The following is a 20,320-nucleotide window of genomic DNA, read 5'->3' on the forward strand; positions in this document are numbered from 1 at the left end:
ATTAGAACTCTGTGGAGCACGGTCATTACAGCAATATGATACAAATAACCTTAGATGGAAGTGCTCAATGCATATTTATACACAATCACACGCACACATTCAGGCATGCACACACCCACCCACACATACATACACACCCACTCACACCCACTCTGTAATAATACAGAACATGTTTGACCCCAGAGCAAAAATATCATGTGTAGTCAGTAAATCACATGATGGGTAAGATGAAGTAAAGATTGCAGACAGTTATAAAGAAAACAAATAAATAAGGCAAAATGAATCTCCATGGAAACAAGAGAATGGCGATGTATTTCTTTACAGACTGTCAGTCAGTGGGAGGTAGCTCATAATGCCTTGTCATGCTAACACAACTACCAAATCTACAGTTATTCAAAAGGGAAGTTGGGCAAGTTACGATTGACCTAGGATATCCCCTGAGTTTACCCCACAGCGTCCGTTACAATGGGAGGAGGGAGGACCCAGTGAAGCCTCTCAGAGGGGTCTGTCTGTGACATGAAAGTGACTGGTTGAGGGGGAAGACTTTGAAGTAGCTTGTCGAGGAGATCTGTAAACAAACAGGAACTAGACCCAGGCTGTTTTTCATTCCCCTGCATTAAGAGTGGTTCAGGGGTGTGTGATGCCATCCTCCTTCATATGCTGTCTTTTTGACACCCTATCCCAAATAATACATATAATATAGCCTACAGCAGAGACAAATAGTAAATTAGTGCACATGTGCTTTTAGATTTAACCTGTGTCCTCGTGTTACAGTACAAAATGAATCTGTCTCTCAAGTGACGTGAACGTGAGCGAAAGAGTGGTGTTTGTAAGAGAGAGGGAATGCACTGCCTGGCCTTTAATTTCTTAACCTCTACAGGTCAAGAATGCTTCCTGACACTGTGGATGCCTGTGTATTGAGATCACAGAGGAAGACCCATTTAGACAGAAAAGAGAAGGCTGAGGACACAGACCCATGTCCATGGTCCATGCCCAGTTGGATATTATTAGGCAACTGTATCATTTTAACCACATGAAAGATTGGTATTTTTCTTCATAATCATTTCACAATATAGGGGAGAACTCTATGCACCAATCCATTGTAACAATTGCATTACAGCAAAACCTAAGTAGGAAGCGCTAAATAGAATTTAACCAATGAGAGAGAAGAACAGGAGACATAGTGATTGACGGGAGCGTCGCCCACTTAATTTATTCACATTTTAGATTGACGTAACCTATTAACCAATCACGTACTAATTTCTTGAAGCTACGGACCAATTACAGTAAGCTATTTAGTGAAATGGGCGTTAATGTTTCCAAGTGGCTTTAGGGCGACCGCAGTCGGTGTATTCTTGTATCTGACTTGTGAATGTGGCAACGGCGAGTCAGGGAGGGGTGAACCGGTGTTTGGATTTTTATATTCAAGTAACGATAGCGAGTTTATGGTCATAGCTTGTGATATATATTTAGAAACAACAACGGAATCACGATTTTTGTTTTGACTATTATTGTCTAACCCGAAGAGAATATGAAAAATAACATGGGGCGGTAGGGGACATTGAAATGATTATCTGCGAGGATTCATAGCACAAGCTGTTTCTTTTTTTTCGTTTTCCCCACTTTGGATTTATTTTACATACCGTGGGAAAGCCGGAAAAGCCGCCGGACAGCGGGCCGAGAGGATGGACCAGGCGAATATCCTGAGAAAGTTCATCCAAGGGGTCTGTGTTATGCGAGAAGGGGACCAGAAAGGAGAGGATAACTTCGGCAGTGACTTTATGGTGAGACCAGCCAGACATCCTTCCCTTCTCCCTCTCTGAACACACACGAGCAGTTCTAACCTGTTTCTCAGCGCTAACCGACACATAGGTGATGTGTCGACTGTTTAGCTTCAACACAATGGATTCATGAGTTTTCAGTCGATAGTGTCTCTGTCTGCGTTCGTTTTTTGTTCCTCGTGATGCTTCCTTTTGGCTTTTCCCGTGTGAGCGCTCCCTGCTAGGCGGCTTGCGATGCCATCCTGGGGGCGGAGGGACACATTTCTCATGCAATTCCCTCATACAAATCTCCAGGCTTGTAATATAATGCGGCCTAGCATTGTCACCTTTAGAAATGTGCATATTCCCTCTCTTCTAATCGGAAAGCTAAGAGTTTTTCAGTACAGTACTTTAACGGTATACAGTTAAGTAATATAGGCGTGGGTGCTAGGCGTCCCAAACCAGCCACGCGAGTGTAGTAATCGATGCGCTCTTGACTTTACGTTAGCAAGAGCTAACGTTAGCTGGTTACCTAGCTTGTCAAGCATGCCTGTCAAACTCACATTTCGTACCACCATGGCCTAAAATCTTGATGAACATGCTTGCTCGCTGCATGTTTTGAATATTGACAGTTTGATTGGCAGACATCGATTAACTCAAGACCAGAAAGCTTTGTCAACTTCCCACCAGTAGGCTAGCTAGTTAGCATGAGCCGAGTTGGCAATCCTGCTTTTCATCTTATTAATAGCAGGAAATAATTTGCTTGGTAGATTGCTGTATTCAATGGAAATACAAAACTGTTTATAAATAGACTACCTTATTTATCAGAAATACAAACTGGAATGCGAGCATACCAGACATTGCTAACTGGGTGGCTAGCTGGCTAACTTTTCCCCAGTCCCACTCCCTAGCTACTTCTTTGTCCATGACATCCGATTTCGTGTTTCTCAATATATTGGTATTGTATTCTCCACATCATATTCCTGATATTCCATAGCTGACATCATCAATCTGTATTCGTATCAGTTATCTGAGGATTTTGGGTTGAACAGAAAACGGGTTGGTATGTGGTGATGATCTGTCTGGCCTGTCCCAGCCAGTCAACCAGCTATGTCGGTGGGGTCTGAAATAGGGAGTTTACGGATGTTGCGCAAGGAGCATGGACAGTGCGAAATTAGGATTGTGAAAGGAAGTGGTTTATAGCAGGGTTTCCCAATCTCTTCCCTGGGCCGCCCCTCTGGGTGCAAGTTTTGGGTTTTGCCCTAGCACTACACAGCTGATTCAGATGATCAAACATGATGATGAGTTGGATATTTTAATCAGTTGTGTGGTGTTGGGTGAAAACCAAAACGTGCACCAAGAGAGGAGGAGGGGGGGGGAGAGAACACTAAATCAGACTTCACCTCTGAAGTGATCGAGGTACACCAAATATGCTCTACACAGGACCAATAGTTTTCCAACGGTCACTGTCTGAGACTAATGGGAAACCCTGGTTTATACGACGATATGCTCCACCTTTGTCTATGATTTGTAACTACATATTGTTACTACACATGCTCAAGGTTGTTTCTAACTTTTTTCATTCCAATCCTCCCATTAAAATAGGAATGCAGTCTGACAAGATGTTAGCATCACTTGGAAGGTTAATGATTTTTAGGTTCGGCTGGCCGACATATGACCACCACCCCCAACATATTATCTTTTTTACCTGGAACATTTTGGTGCTTTTGTCCACTCGGTCACTTCTAAATTCTCCCCTAGCCTTGGTCCTGTTCTGACTGGCTAGATGTAACTAACTTATCACCCAATGACTGATTGTATTGGCAACAACTAAAAATCCAATACCCTGTGTGACAGAGGCCTGTTCAGTATTGACACGTTAATGTGTCTGCAAAGCAGAATACCACAGTAATCCACCACATGCAAATTAATACCAACAGTGGTTTAGACTTTTTATAAGCCTGAGGCGCTTGATAGTGGGTTGGTAGTGCACTACTTTTAACCAGGGCCCATAGGGTTATGGTGAGAAGTAGGGGACTAGTATGTAGGGAATAGGATGTCATTTCCCATACACCCTAGGGTAAGTTGGAGGGGCGGTGGCAGGGCCCAATTACACATGACATACCTACTACTGTATTTAACTGCCACTAGCCTCAGAAAGCAGAGGTGATTCTAAGACACCAGCACACTCTGGAAAGCATGGGTGTCTGGAAATGGCCACCAGTAACAATGTTTCTTTGTGAGACTGTCATGTTCAATGTCAGTCAGCATTGATTGATCCTAGCAAGCACTAAAAAGAATGTAGGCTAGGGAGGCTACATAGGGGCTAACTGAGACCCTTTTATGATGTAGTGGTAGCCTGGGGTTTATCTTCTGGCCAATCAAAATGAACCTGAGTGAGCTCTGTCTGTCATAGCCAGGGGGCAGGAAGACAGGAGAAGATGACATCCAGTGCTGGAGCTGTTGTTCATCACAATATGAGGCCATTTTTGAGGCTAAGTGTGTCATTGTGTTATCTGATCTGACAACCTTGACACCACTGCCAACAGAGAGTGGATGGGGATATGGAAGGGAGATCCTGGCTTTGGCATTATGATGGACAGACGGCTGAGATCAGGATCACAGGCCTCTCAATATATTATTCACACCCAGACCCGACCCGTATGACCGAGAGACCCGACCCGTATGACCGAGAGACCCGACCCGCCTACCTACCCACATCTGCTGCAGTGATCAGGAGACGAGTTCCCTGACATCTACAGCAGGGATTTCAATAGTGAGGCGGGCCACACCAAATCTGGGTTAAATCTCCTACTTTCTGTCTACAGTAGTACCACCCTCACTACCATTAAACCAGTGTAGAACTAGACAAGAGGCTATACCAGCTAGACGAGAGGCTATACCAGCTAGACGAGAGGCTATACCAGCTAGACGAGAGGCTATACCAGCTAGACGAGAGGCTAGACGAGAGGCTATACCAGCTAGACGAGAGGCTATACCAGCTAGACGAGAGGCTATACCAGCTAGACGAGAGGCTATACCAGCTAGACGAGAGGCTATACCAGCTAGACGAGAGGCTATACCAGCAAATAAAGCCCTGTCTGCCAGTACCACCCTAACTACCATTAAACCAGTGTAGAGCTAGACAAGAGGCTATACCAACTAATAAAGCCCTGTCTGCCAGTACCACCCTAACTACCATTAAACCAGTGTAGAGCTAGACAAGAGGCTATACCAACTAATAAAGCCCTGTCTCTGGAAGGTTTAAGTGTGATATGAATCACTATGTTCATAGCCCTGTGAGACATGTAGTCATTTTTAAAGGGAAATGTCATGCTGAGCACTAGGCATTTTAGGCTTGGGAAGGAAGGCCCCTTTTCAGTGGATTAGTTGCAGGGAGCAGGCTAATGCTGCTCTTCTTAATCTGAATAGATTTGTTTTTCGTAGTGTGTTTGTGTACACTAACATGCTGGCAGATGGATTGAGCTTTATTTTTTAGGAACTCCTGAAAAACAGGCTGCAGTTGAACAACTACAAAGGCTGGCATCTGTGAGAAGTAGACTGGCTAGCTAGCTACAGTGTGTGACAGATTCTTCATCTGTGAGAAGTAGACTGGCTAGCTAGCTACAGTGTGTGAGAGATTCTTCATCTGTGAGAAGTAGACTGGCTAGCTTGCTACAGTGTGTGAGAGATTCTTCATCTGTGAGAAGTAGACTGGCTAGCTAGCTACAGTGTTTGAGAGATTCTTCATCTGTGAGAAGTAGACTGGCTAGCTAGCTACAGTGTGTGAGAGATTCTTCATCTGTGAGAAGTAGACTGGCTGGCTAGCTACTGTGTGTGAGAGATTCTTCATCTGTGAGAAGTAGACTGGCTAGCTAGCTACAGTGTGTGAGAGATTCTTCATCTGTGAGAAGTAGACTGGCTAGCTAGCTACTGTGTGTGAGAGATTGCATTCCGGTGACTCCAGCACTTAGCACATGATTCAGGAGCTCTTGCACCCTACCCCACATATTTGTCAAGCTCCTATCATCACACATGCTGAGCAGGGAGGAAGCTCCCCTGTTACACACCGGTATAGAGAGCCCCATATATCTCCTCTATAGAGAGCCCCATATATCTCCTCTATAGAGAGCCCCATATATCTCCTCTATAGAGAGCCCCATATATCTCCTCTATAGAGAGCCCCATATAGCTCCTCTATAGAGAGCCCCATATAGCTCCTCTATAGAGAGCCCCATATAGCTCCTCTATAGAGAGCCCCATATAGCTCCTCTATAGAGAGCCCCATATAGCTCCTCTATAGAGAGCCCCATATAGCTCCTCTATAGAGAGCCCCATATAGCTCCTCTATAGAGAGCCCCATATAGCTCCTCTATAGAGAGCCCCATATAGCTCCTCTATAGAGAGCCCCATATAGCTCCTCTATAGAGAGCCCCATATAGCTCCCGTATAGAGAGCCCCATATAGCTCCCGTATAGAGAGCCCCATATAGCTCCCGTATAGAGAGCCCCATATAGCTCCCGTATAGAGAGCCCCATATAGCTCCCGTATAGAGAGCCCCATATAGCTCCCGTATAGAGAGCCCCATATAGCTCCCGTATAGAGAGCCCCATATAGCTCCCGTATAGAGAGCCCCATATAGCTCCCGTATAGAGAGCCCCATATAGCTCCCGTATAGAGAGCCCCATATAGCTCCCCTATAGAGAGCCCCATATAGCTCCCCTATAGAGAGCCCCATATAGCTCCCCTATAGAGAGCCCCATATAGCTCCTCTATAGAGAGCCCCATATAGCTCCTCTATAGAGAGCCCCATATAGCTCCTCTATAGAGAGCCCCATATAGCTCCTCTATAGAGAGCCCCATATAGCTCCTCTATAGAGAGCCCCATATAGCTCCTCTATAGAGAGCCCCACATAGCTCCTCTATAGAGAGCCCCACATAGCTCCTCTATAGAGAGCCCCACATAGCTCCGGTATAGAGAGCCCCACATAGCTCCGGTATAGAGAGCCCCACATAGCTCCGGTATAGAGAGCCCCACATAGCTCCGGTATAGAGAGCCCCACATAGCTCCGGTATAGAGAGCCCCACATAGCTCCGGTATAGAGAGCCCCACATAGCTCCGGTATAGAGAGCCCCACATAGCTCCGGTATAGAGAGCCCCACATAGCTCCGGTATAGAGAGCCCCACATAGCTCCGGTATAGAGAGCCCCACATAGCTCCGGTATAGAGAGCCCCACATAGCTCCGGTATAGAGAGCCCCACATAGCTCCGGTATAGAGAGCCCCACATAGCTCCGGTATAGAGAGCCCCACATAGCTCCGGTATAGAGAGCCCCACATAGCTCCGGTATAGAGAGCCCCACATAGCTCCGGTATAGAGAGCCCCACATAGCTCCGGTATAGAGAGCCCCACATAGCTCCGGTATAGAGAGCCCCACATAGCTCCGGTATAGAGAGCCCCACATAGCTCCGGTATAGAGAGCCCCACATAGCTCCGGTATAGAGAGCCCCACATAGCTCCGGTATAGAGAGCCCCACATAGCTCCGGTATAGAGAGCCCCACATAGCTCCGGCATAGAGAGCCCCACATAGCTCCGGCATAGAGAGCCCCACATAGCTCCGGCATAGAGAGCCCCACATAGCTCCGGTATAGAGAGCCCCACATAGCTCCCGCATAGAGAGCCCCATATTTCCCCTCCTCCATGTCCTCCTCCATGTCTGCATGCTCAGTAAGCCCCCAGTCACCATGGTTATAGGAAGCTGGCTAGTTAGCATAGCGATGTGCTCCTGGGTAATCAGCTTGATGAGGTGGAGATGACAGGGGAGGAGAGCTGCTATCCCAGCACACACATGTACACACTAGGGGTGTAACGGTTCACCAGGTATTGCGCTTTTTGGGTCACGGTTCAGTTACGGTACAGCGACAAAATGAAATGCCAACAGTTACTCTAGTTAGATAAATTAAATAGCACCCTATTTGTGACCCACATCCAGGTTCTGTGACATCATTCACTATGTCCCTGGCGTTGTCTGTCTGTTGGGACATCATTCACTATGTCCCTGGCGTTGTCTGTCTGTTGGGACATCATTCACTATGTCCCTGGCGTTGTCTGTCTGTTGGGACATCATTCACTATGTCCCTGGCGTTGTCTGTCTGTTGTGACATCATTCACTATGTCCCTGGCGTTGTCTGTCTGTTGGGACATCATTCACTATGTCCCTGGCGTTGTCTGTCTGTTGGGACATCATTCACTATGTCCCTGGCGTTGTCTGTCTGTTGGGACATCATTCACTATGTCCCTGGCGTTGTCTGTCTGTTGTGACATCATTCACTATGTCCCTGGTGTTGTCTGTCTGTTGGGACAAGGATTGTTATGTTGGGCCTCTCAAGTAGAAGTCTAAAAAGTTGGACCAGTTCTGAAATGGACCTGGGGCTTTCCCAACCAGACAAACATGCATAAATCCATTTTTCAATATAGAGACCTGTTCCGAACGGACCCGAGGACGTCCAGTTCTGTATAGACATGGTTGGATCCGAGGTGGGGGAAGCAGCAGAAAAGTCCCTGCTGATACAGCGCTAGGGAGAACAGGCGGAGGAGGGGCCTTGCGGTGCGTCCCCTGAGTGACTAACACAGGAGCATGGAGGGAGAGACAGACAGCAACCAACCACCACTTAGTCAGCTAGTGTGTTGGTTTGATCACCATTCCACACCTCTAAGGTTAAACAGTGATCAGAGCACTACAGTGTTTCTCTTCCCTGTTTTAGTTGATATAGGTTTAGATTAGTAATCTCTCTGTGCATAGTGTATTCTCTCTGTGCATAGTGTATTCTCTCTGTGCATAGTGTAATCTCTCTGTGCATAGTGTAATCTCTCTGTGCATAGTGTAATCTCTCTGTGCATAGTGTAATCTCTCTGTGCATAGTGTATTCTCTCTGTGCATAGTGTATTCTCTCTGTGCATAGTGTAATCTCTCTGTGCATAGTGTAATCTCTCTGTGCATAGTGTAATCTCTCTGTGCATAGTGTAATCTCTCTGTGCATAGTGTAATCTCTCTGTGCATAGTGTAATCTCTCTGTGCATAGTGTAATCTCTCTGTGCATAGTGTAATCTCTCTGTGCATAGTGTAATCTCTCTGTGCATAGTGTAATCTCTCTGTGCATAGTGTATTCTCTCTGTGCATAGTGTAATCTCTCTGTGCATAGTGTAATCTCTCTGTGCATAGTGTATTCTCTCTGTGCATAGTGTAATCTCTCTGTGCATAGTGTATTCTCTCTGTGCATAGTGTAATCTCTCTGTGCATAGTGTATTCTCTCTGTGCATAGTGTAATCTCTCTGTGCATAGTGTATTCTCTCTGTGCATAGTGTATTCTCTCTGTGCATAGTGTATTCTCTCTGTGCATAGTGTAATCTCTCTGTGCATAGTGTAATCTCTCTGTGCATAGTGTAATCTCTCTGTGCATAGTGTAATCTCTCTGTGCATAGTGTAATCTCTCTGTGCATAGTGTAATCTCTCTGTGCATAGTGTAATCTCTCTGTGCATAGTGTATTCTCTCTGTGCATAGTGTATTCTCTCTGTGCATAGTGTATTCTCTCTGTGCATAGTGTATTCTCTCTGTGCATAGTGTATTCTCTCTGTGCATAGTGTAATCTCTCTGTGCATAGTGTAATCTCTCTGTGCATAGTGTAATCTCTCTGTGCATAGTGTATCTCTCTGTGCATAGTGTATCTCTCTGTGCATAGTGTAATCTCTCTGTGCATAGTGTATTCTCTCTGTGCATAGTGTAATCTCTCTGTGCATAGTGTAATCTCTCTGTGCATAGTGTAATCTCTCTGTGCATAGTGTAATCTCTCTGTGCATAGTGTATTCTCTCTGTGCATAGTGTATTCTCTCTGTGCATAGTGTATTCTCTCTGTGCATAGTGTATTCTCTCTGTGCATAGTGTATTCTCTCTGTGCATAGTGTAATCTCTCTGTGCATAGTGTAATCTCTCTGTGCATAGTGTAATCTCTCTGTGCATAGTGTAATCTCTCTGTGCATAGTGTAATCTCTCTGTGCATAGTGTAATCTCTCTGTGCATAGTGTAATCTCTCTGTGCATAGTGTAATCTCTCTGTGCATAGTGTAATCTCTCTGTGCATAGTGTAATCTCTCTGTGCATAGTGTAATCTCTGTGTGCATAGTGTAATCTCTGTGTGCATAGTGTAATCTCTCTGTGCATAGTGTAATCTCTCTGTGCATAGTGTATTCTCTCTGTGCATAGTGTATCTCTCTGCGTGCCCTGCATAGTGTAATCTCTGCCTCCATGTGAGGTGTAGGTGTGCAGTGTAAACACATGAGTGAGGACAGGAAGACTGTCCTGCTGGAGGTAATGCATCACCACTGCCATGATAATCTGACGCCTGCTCAGCCCTGCTGGGCCTCGCATACAAATCCATCAATATGACCTTCAGAGAAGGTGTGTCTGGGGTCGCTGTGCACGCCAGAGAGTAGGTGTGAGGATTCTTCCTCTGTGATACTCACTACTGACTGTGAGATTATGGTAGTGATTACATGAACCACAGCCTTAGTGCTGAAAATAGTGCTGAGCGATTTAAACAGGCTGAAATAAAAAAAATCCCTAAAATGTTCCATAAAGCACCAAAAGCTTATTCATCTCATTTCTTTTGCACAAATGTGTTTACATCCCTGTTGGTGAGCATTTCTCCTTTACCAAGATAATCCATCCACCTGACAGGTGTGGCATATCACGAAGCTGATTAAACAGCATGATCATTACGCAGGTGCACCTTGTGCTGGGGATAATAAAAGGCCTCTTTTAAAATGTGCAGTTTTGTCACACAACACAATGACACAGATGTCTCAAGTTTTGAGTTAGCATGTTGACTGCAGGAATGTCCACCAGAGCTGTTGCCAGATAATTGGATGTTCATTTCTCTACCATTAGCTGCCTCCAGCTTCGTTTTAGAGAATTTGGCAGTACGTCCAACCGGCCTCACAACAGCAGACCACGTGTAACCACACCAGCCCAGGACTTCCACATCCACCTTCTTCACCTGCGGAATCTTCTGAGGGGGGGTGGGGTGGTGTGTGAGGTGCTAATGAGTATTTCTGTCTGTAATAAAGCCCTTTTGTGGGGAAAAACTAATTCTGATAGGCTGGGCCTGGCACCCCAGTGGGTTGCCCTCCGAGGCCCACCTATGGCTGCACCCCTGCCCAGTCATGTGAAATCCATCTATTATGGCCTAATAGATTTATTTCAATTGACTGATTTCCTTATATGAACTATAACTCAGTGAAATGAAATTGTTGCATGATGCGTTTTCTATTTTAGTTCAGAATACTTTCCCTTCTCTCTTTCCCTTCTCTCGTAGATGTTTATCCCCCCCCCCCCCCCCCCATGTCAAACACAATGACTGTATACACGGAGTATACCAAGAACACTTTCCTAATATTTAGTTTCACCCCCGTTTACCCTCAGAACCGCCTCAATTCATTGGGTCATGGACTCTACAAGGTGTCGAAAGATTTCTGGCTCATGTTGACTCCAGTGCTTCCTACAGTTGTGTCAAGTTGGCTGGATGTTTCTTTGCGTGGTGGACCATTCTTGATACACACAGGAAACTGTTGAGTGCGAAAAACCCAGCAGCGTTGCAGTTCTTGACACTACACTAACCGGTACACCGTTCAAAGGCACTTAATTATTTTGTCTTGCCCATTCACCCTCTGAATGGCACATACACAATCCATGTCTCAATTGTCACAAGGCTTAAAACTCCTTCTTTAACCTGTCTCCTCTCCTTCATCTACACTGATTGAAGTGGATTTAACAGGTGACGTCAGTAAGGGATCATATCTTTCACCTGGATTCACATGGTCAGTCTGTCATGGAAAGTGTTCTTAATGTTTTGTGCACTCAGTGTATCCTGTATATCAGTAAGGAGTGGGGGGAAAGTTGCTTGTGCTTTGATAAGCAAACCAAAGGTGGCATTAACAATAAGTCATTCAATAATTATGGAACTTTTAAAAAGCCTATTTCACACCATAGCGTGCTGAATTTGCAAGTTAACTTTTCTTTCATTTGGATTTTGGCACAAATGAAAATGTGACTTACTCGCCCATGGATTGATGGTCCAGTATTGTTTCAATGAAGAGTTGGGAGTTGGATTAGCTATGTGCAACATGCACACAGTTCCATGCCTGCTAGCGTTAGCAGCAGCTGAATGAGCGATACCCACCGTCCTGGTACTGATGAAGCCTGAGATGGAATGTGAAGCTAACTGAAGCTGGTTAGCTTTAGAAAACCCAGAGTAGATGTAGCTTGCTTCATAGGATGCCCTCTCTGGAAACAACAGGTGTGTGTTTATTTGCTGAAATGTGTGCAGATACCCGGCTATTAAAAGGGACAGGTGGCTATTTCAGACTGCGTTTGAATTGAAGTTTTACGGTATTTCCGCTGTGCAAGTGATTAGAATTCAGTGTGTGTGTGTGTGTGGACGTCAGTGTGTCGTTGGAAGCTTTAGTAGGATCAAAGCTGACCCATAAAGTTAGAACAGTCCCAGAGCCTGTTGGAGCTCTACGGATTCTAATCCCCAGGAAATGATGCTGTAATGCCCCTCTGTCTCTCTAACCACTTGCCCCTTGTTTGCTCCGTGGGTTTCCTCATGATCGTACAGAAAGTGTCTGTGAGATGGAGGAATGTGAACTCATTCACTAAAGTGTATTAATAGATGAATGGGTGACTAGGCTGAGGTCTATTTGGATGTTTGTTGACCTAGTCTTAGTACAGAGTACAGTACTGGTCATCTATTTGACAATCCAGACAGGAGGGAAGGAGCTAGATAGAGGGGATAGACCAGGCCATTAGACTGTCTGTGTGACCTCCAGCACCCTCTTCCTCCTGTTCCTTTCAGCTTTGATGTCTGGGCCAGTGTGTCCTCTCATGATTTCATTCATTTCTTATAAAACACAGTAGCACACATACTGATGCTGTGTGTTAGAGTGTATGTGTTTATTGCCTGGGGCTTTGTCTGTCTGTCTGTCTGTCTGTCTGTCTGTCTGTCTGTCTGTCTGTCTGTCTGTCTGTCTGTCTGTCTGTCTGTCTGTCTGTCTGTCTGTCTGTCTGTCTGTCTGTCTGTCCTGTCTGTCTGTCTGTCTGTCTGTCTGTCTGTCTGTCTGTCTGTCTGTCTGTCTGTCTGTCTGTCTGTCTGTCTGTCTGTCTGTCTGTCTGTCTGTCTGTCTGTCTGTCTGTCTGTCTGTCTGTCTGTCTGTCTGTCTGTCTGTCTGTCTGTCTGTCTGTCTGTCTGTCTGTCTGTCTGTCTGTCTGTCTGTCTGTCTGTCTGTCTGTCTGTCTGTCTGTCTGTCTGTCTGTCTGGTTAAATATACTATATTCTACTGTATAGACCTGACTGAGTGGATGTTTAGATGGTTAAATATACTATATTCTACTGTATAGACCTGACTGAGTGTTTTTAGGTTGGCACTACAGTCAAGCCGGCTAGAGGGAGAGGGAAGGAGAGAAAAGAGAGAGAGGATAAAGCCCCTGCACTGCTCTGGTCTGTGTGACTCTAACTTCCTGTGTTTGGTCTGAAAAATCCCCCCTCCAGAGAAAATGTTCACACACACATTCATCCTCTTTTCCTGTGCTGCTCATTCTTCCTTTCTGTTCAGCCCGCCGTGTACTCCACACACTAGCTGGTCCCACCTAAGACAGGAAGCTACAAAGTCTGTGTGTCTGCTGAATGTTCCCTTTCCTCATACTGTGCCCCTCCAGTCCACTGTCATGTGAGAAGTGACCATTCTAACCTCTAACACTCTAAGCCCTGTCAATGATAGCCTGGCCCGTGTGCCTCCTCTTCTCTGGCTCTCACACACAGTACCAGTCAAAAGTTTGGACACACCTACTCATTCCAGGGTTTTCTTTATTTTGGACTATTTTCTACATTGTAGAATACTAAGGATGACATCAAAACTATGAAATAACACACATGGAATTATGTAGTAACCCCAAAAAAATCTGGATTGACTGACCTTCATGTCTCAAAGTAATGGACTGTCGTTTCTCTTTGCTTATTTGAGCTGTTCTTGCCATAATATGGACTTGGTCTTTTACCAAATAGGGCTATCTTCTGTATACCACCCCTACCTTGTCACAACACAACTGATTGGCTCAAATGCATTAAGGAAAGAAATTCCACAAATTAACTTTTAATAAGGCACACCTGTTTTTTGAAATGCATTCCAGGTGACTACCTTATGAAGCTGGTTGAGAGAATGCCAAGAGTGTGCAAAGCTGTCATCAAGGCAAAGGGTGGCTACTTTGAAGAATCTCAAATATACTTTGATTTGTTGAACACTTTTTTTAGTTACTTCATTATTCCATATGTTATTTCATAGTTTTGTTGTCTTCACTGTTATTCTACAATGTAGAAAATAGTTTAAAAAAAAGAAAAATACCTTGAATGAGTTGGTGTGTCCAAACTTGTACTGTGTGTGTATATATATTATGTCTGTCTGTAACCAGGCCTGTAGTTGAGTGGTGTGTGTGTGTGTGTGTGTGTGTGTGTGTGTATGTAATATATATATATATGTATGTAAATTATGATTGTCTGTAACCATTCCTGTAGTTGAGTGGTGTGTGTGTGTATATATATTATGTCTGTCTGTAACCAGGCCTGTAGTTGAGTGGTGTGTGTGTATATATATTATGTCTGTCTGTAACCAGGCCTGTAGTTGAGTGGTGTGTGTGTATATATATATATATTATGTCTGTCTGTAACCAGGCCTGTAGTTGAGTGGTGTGTATTATATTATTATATATTATGTCTGTCTGTAACCAGGCCTGTAGTTGAGTGGTGTGTATATATATATTATGTCTGTCTGTAACCAGGCCTGTAGTTGAGTGGTGTGTATATATATATTATGTCTGTCTGTAACCAGGCCTGTAGTTGAGTGGTGTGTATATATATATATTATGTCTGTCTGTAACCAGGCCTGTAGTTGAGTGGTGTGTGTATATATATATATTATGTCTGTCTGTAACCAGGCCTGTAGTTGAGTGGTGTGTGTGTTATGTCTGTCTGTAACCAGGCCTGTAGTTGAGTGGTGTGTGTGTGTATATATATATATATTATGTCTGTCTGTAACCAGGCCTGTGGTTGAGTGGTGTGTGTGTGTGTGTGTGTGTGTGTCTGTAACCAGGCCTGTAGTTGAGTGGTGTGTGTGTTATGTCTGTCTGTAACCAGGCCTGTAGTTGAGTGGTGTGTGTGTGTGTGTGTTATGTCTGTCTGTAACCAGGCCTGTAGTTGAGTGGTGTGTGTGTTATGTCTGTCTGTAACCAGGCCTGTAGTTGAGTGGTGTGTGTTATGTCTGTCTGTAACCAGGCCTGTAGTTGAGTGGTGTGTGTTATGTCTGTCTGTAACCAGGCCTGTAGTTGAGTGGTGTGTGTGTGTGTGTCTGTAACCAGGCCTGTGGTTGAGTGGTGTGTGTTATGTCTGTCTGTAACCAGGCCTGTAGTTGAGTGGTGTGTGTGTTGTGTCTGTAACCAGGCCTGTAGTTGAGTGGTGTGTGTGTTATGTCTGTCTGTAACCAGGCCTGTAGTTGAGTGGTGTGTGTGTTATGTCTGTCTGTAACCAGGCCTGTAGTTGAGTGGTGTGTGTGTGTGTGTGTCTGTAACCAGGCCTGTAGTTGAGTGGTGTGTGTGTTATGTCTGTCTGTAACCAGGCCTGTAGTTGAGTGGTGTGTGTTATGTCTGTCTGTAACCAGGCCTGTAGTTGAGTGGTGTGTGTTATGTCTGTCTGTAACCAGGCCTGTAGTTGAGTGGTGTGTGTGTGTGTCTGTAACCAGGCCTGTAGTTGAGTGGTGTGTGTGTGTGTCTGTAACCAGGCCTGTAGTTGAGTGGTGTGTGTCTGTCTGTAACCAGGCCTGTAGTTGAGTGGTGTGTGTGTCTGTCTGTAACCAGGCCTGTAGTTGAGTGGTGTGTGTGTTATGTCTGTCTGTAACCAGGCCTGTAGTTGAGTGGTGTGTGTCTGTCTGTAACCAGGCCTGTAGTTGAGTGGTGTGTGTGTGTATATATATTATGTCTGTCTGTAACCAGGCCTGTAGTTGAGTGGTGTGTGTGTGTGTCTGTAACCAGGCCTGTAGTTGAGTGGTGTGTGTGTTATGTCTGTCTGTAACCAGGCCTGTAGTTGAGTGGTGTGTGTGTGTGTGTGTGTCTGTAACCAGGCCTGTAGTTGAGTGGTGTGTGTGTTATGTCTGTCTGTAACCAGGCCTGTAGTTGAGTGGTGTGTGTGTGTCTGTAACCAGGCCTGTGGTTGAGTGGTGTGTGTGTGTCTGTAACCAGGCCTGTAGTTGAGTGGTGTGTGTGTGTCTGTAACCAGGCCTGTAGTTGAGTGGTGTGTGTGTGTCTGTAACCAGGCCTGTAGTTGAGTGGTGTGTGTGTGTCTGTAACCAGGCCTGTAGTTGAGTGGTGTGTGTGTGTCTGTAACCAGGCCTGTAGTTGAGTGGTGTGTGTGTGTCTGTAACCAGGCCTGTGGTTGAGTGGTGTGTGTGTGTGTCTGTAACCAGGCCTGTAGTTGAGTGGTGTGTGTGTGTGTGTGTGTGTGTGTGTCTGTAACCAGGCCTGTAGTTGAGTGGTGTGTGTGTTATGTCTGTAACCAGGCCTGTAGTTGAGTGGTGTGTGTGTGTCTGTAACCAGGCCTGTGGTTGAGTGGTGTGTGTGTGTCTGTAACCAGGCCTGTGGTTGAGTGGTGTGTGTGTGTCTGTAACCAGGCCTGTAGTTGAGTGGTGTGTGTTATGTCTGTAACCAGGCCTGTAGTTGAGTGGTGTGTGTGTGTCTGTAACCAGGCCTGTGGTTGAGTGGTGTGTGTGTGTCTGTAACCAGGCCTGTGGTTGAGTGGTGTGTGTGTGTGTCTGTAACCAGGCCTGTAGTTGAGTGGTGTGTGTGTGTCTGTAACCAGGCCTGTAGTTGAGTGGTGTGTGTGTGTGTCTGTAACCAGGCCTGTAGTTGAGTGGTGTGTGTGTGTCTGTAACCAGGCCTGTAGTTGAGTGGTGTGTGTGTGTGTCTGTAACCAGGCCTGTAGTTGAGTGGTGTGTGTGTGTCTGTAACCAGGCCTGTAGTTGAGTGGTGTGTGTGTCTGTAACCAGGCCTGTAGTTGAGTGGTGTGCTCTCTGCTCTTGTCTGCCGGCTCAATAATGGAACACTTTGCCCTGCGTGTCTTTTTCTTACAAACACACAACAACATTCCTTCGTTTTATGTTTCTCCTTGCAGTACATTCCTGGAGCATAGAGGTCATGCATGCTTCTGGCCTCACCTCCTGCTGCGATGGCCCTTCTGACTCCCACACACACACACACACACACACACACACACACACACACACACACACACAGAGACAGAGAAGCACTCAGCAGCTCTTCAGGGACGTTAAACTTTTTCAGTCATTAGTGTGATTCAACAGTCAAATCAAATTGTATTTGTCACATGCGCCGAATACAAGTGTAGACTTTACCGTGAAATGCTGACTTAGGAGCCCTTTCCCAACAATGTGCTTAAAAAGTATGAAAATGAACAAATAGATCAAAATGAAATAACACCAATAAAATAACAATAATGAGGCTATATACGAAGAGTACTTGAAAGGAGTCGGTGTACTGGGGGTATGAGGTAGTTGGGGTGATTAAGGTAGTATGTAGGTAGAGGGTGAAAAGCAGGAAGTCCAGGTAGCTGTAGGATTTAACAGTAGGATTCAACAGTATGGTTCTGTAACAATGCTTCCCTTATTCCTATCTAAATCCTTTATCTAGGAGTTTAGTGTATTTCTGTCAGGCATTTAACTCTCCTATTCACCCCTTCTCTCCTGTCAAAACCTGCTTACCTCTGTAGAAACACACTCCTGTAAACATGCAGAAACGCATGTGTGTCGGGGGGATATGCACGTGGGCGTGTGTGTGGGGGGATATGTATGTTTGTGCATGCTTGAGTGAGAAGGTGTATGTGAAAGGAAGTGGGAATGTGTGTGCCAGAATGCTGATGTAGGTTTGTGTGTAGGCCAAAGCATGTGTACAATGCATTTGGAAGTATTGAGGCCCCTTGACTTTTTCCACATTTTGTAACATTACAGCCTTATTCTAAAGTGGATAAAAAAAAATGTTTTCCCCCTCATCAATATACACACAATACACCCTAATGACAAAGCAAAAACAGATTTTTATACATTTTTGCAAATTTATAAAAAATAAAAAACATTTACGTAACTATTTTCAAGTCTCTCCAGAGATGTTCAATCGGGTTCAAGTCCGGGTTCTGGCTGGGCCACTGAAGAACATTCAGAGTCTTTGTGTGCTTAGGGTCGTTGTCCTGTTGGAAGGTGAACCTTCACCCCAGACTGAGGTTCTGAGTGCTCTGGAGCAGGTTTTCATCAAGGATCTCGCTGTACTTTGCTCTGTTCATCTTTCCCTTGGTCCAGACTAGTCTCCCAGTCCCTGCCGCTGAAATACATCCCCACAGCATGATGCTGCCACCACCATGCTTCACCGTAGGGATGGTGCCAGGTTTCCTCCAGACGTGACGCGTGGCATTCGGGCCTAAGAGTTCAATCTTGGTTTCATCAGACCAGAGAATCTTGTTTCTCATGGTCTGAGAGTCCTTTAGGTGCCTTTTGGCAAACTCCAAGTGGGTTGTCATGTGCCTTTTACTGAGGAGTGGCTTCTGTCTGACCACTCTACCATTAGGGCTTGATTTGGTGGAGTGCTGCAGAGATGGTTGTCCTTCTGGAAGGTTCTACCATCTCCACAAAGGAACTCTGGAGCTCTGTCATTGTGACCATCGGGTTTTTGGTCACCTCCCTGACCAAGGCCCTTCTCCCCAGACTGCTCAGTTTGGCCGGGTGGCCAGCTCTAGGAAGAGTCTTGGTGGTTCCACACTTCTTCCATTTAAGAATGATGGAGTCCACTGTGTTCTTGGCGACCTTCACTGCTGCAGACATTTTTTGGTACCCTTCCCCAGATCTGTGCCTCGACACAATCCTGTCTCTGAGCTCTACGGACAAGTCCTTCGACCTCATGGCTTGGTTTTTGCTCTGACATGCACTGTCAACTGTGGGACCTTATAGAAAGGTGTGTGCCTTTCCAAATCATGTTCAATCAAATGAAATTGAAAAGTTGTAGAAACATCTCAAAGATAATCAATGGAAACAGGATGCACCTGAAGTCAGTTTCGAGTCTCATAGCAAAGGGTCTGAATACTTAAAGTATTTCTGTTTTTTATTTTAAAAACATTTGCAAACATTCCTAAAAACCTGTTTTCACTTTGTTATTATAGGGTATTGTGTGTAGATTGAGGTTTAAAACAAATATAATGCTGTAACATAACAAAATGTGAAGGGGTCTGAATACTTTCTGAATGCACTGTATGGAAGTCTGTATAAAATAATATTCTACACAGATACGGTTGGATTTTGCCTAGGCTACTTTGAAGCAAAGTAAAACATGCCTCATATGTAGTAAAATGTTTAGGTTTCAAACTATATTTAAGTAGCTATATGTTTTAAAATGAATTGCAAAGTGGTGTGTGACGTGCTGATGAAGCCTGCCTCCCGTTGCCTGTTCTCTTGAAGGGGAAGTGCACTTCAATTACCAGTTGAGAAATAATAAGTAGATCTTCTTAATCGTGGCCAAAAAAACTATTTTTATAATTGTTACGCAATGATTGGGTTTATAAAAACCCCTTCTGACACAATTTCTTCTCCAAGGCTCTATCTGTATGCTGTGCACGATACATAACACATATATGCACAGGCCAATTTAATTTCACAAAATTATGCAAATGAACCCGTAGTGCGATAAGTACGACTGGTGTGATCAACTGGTATTTCCCTCAACAATTGGCCGGTGCAAATTTAATTTATTAGCTTTTCCCAAAACATGTATGGGCCGAAAGCCGGCTATTACCAGCTACCGAAAATCTTGGTGCTATAGTATGTCGTGAGAGGGCATATGACGAGGTGCTGAGAATCTAGCCACTGGGCTGTGGAGCTGAACAGACAGGAAGTGGTGTTGGAGGGCAGAATATCACGTCACACCAGAAAATGCCCTCTACTACAGTACATCCACAGGTGTTTCCTGTGGCCCGGCTGGCACTGAGCGCTGTGACCGACCCTTCACTAACACACAGATTGAGGTTGACACACTCACACACACATCCTTCCTGTGCCCACCTGCTACTCTGCCAAGTGGTGTACAGTAGTTCTACAGACCTGCCTTTGTGACTATAGACCTCAGTGGAAAATCTCAGTAACCCACAGGCAACACACACACACTTGTCCAGCAGGCTGGGGCGTGGCCCCCTACTGATTTGCTGATATAAGGAGAGACCCTGACTCAGGACAGTAACTACTGAGACTACTAGAATACTTCTCTAAGGGAGGTCAACTTGGCTATAATGTCAAGTCAGAACAACGTTTCTTTTTTCCCCTGCTGAGTATGTTCTGTTCCTTTTCTTCCTGGTCCCGGGGCTGCTGGGAGCTGTGCTGGAGAGGAGGATGATGGATAATTAAGCAGAG

The 20,320-nt window shown here is 45.1% G+C and overlaps 1 protein-coding gene across 1 annotated transcript in view; it reads left to right on the forward strand.

The window, feature by feature from the left end:
• The first annotated feature begins 1,335 nt into the window (after positions 1–1,335).
• Positions 1,336–20,320, forward strand: part of LOC106598037 (tyrosine-protein phosphatase non-receptor type 12) — a 119,615-nt gene continuing 100,630 nt past the window's right edge. Inside the window, exon 1 of the mRNA XM_082964164.1 lies at positions 1,336–1,784. Within this exon, the coding sequence (XP_082820290.1) occupies positions 1,686–1,784 (99 nt within the window). The 5' untranslated portion in view covers positions 1,336–1,685. The remainder of the gene's footprint in view (positions 1,785–20,320) is intronic.

This window comes from Salmo salar, chromosome 17, assembly GCF_965601325.2.
Source record: "Salmo salar chromosome 17, fSalSal1, whole genome shotgun sequence".
NCBI lineage: Eukaryota > Metazoa > Chordata > Actinopteri > Salmoniformes > Salmonidae > Salmo > Salmo salar.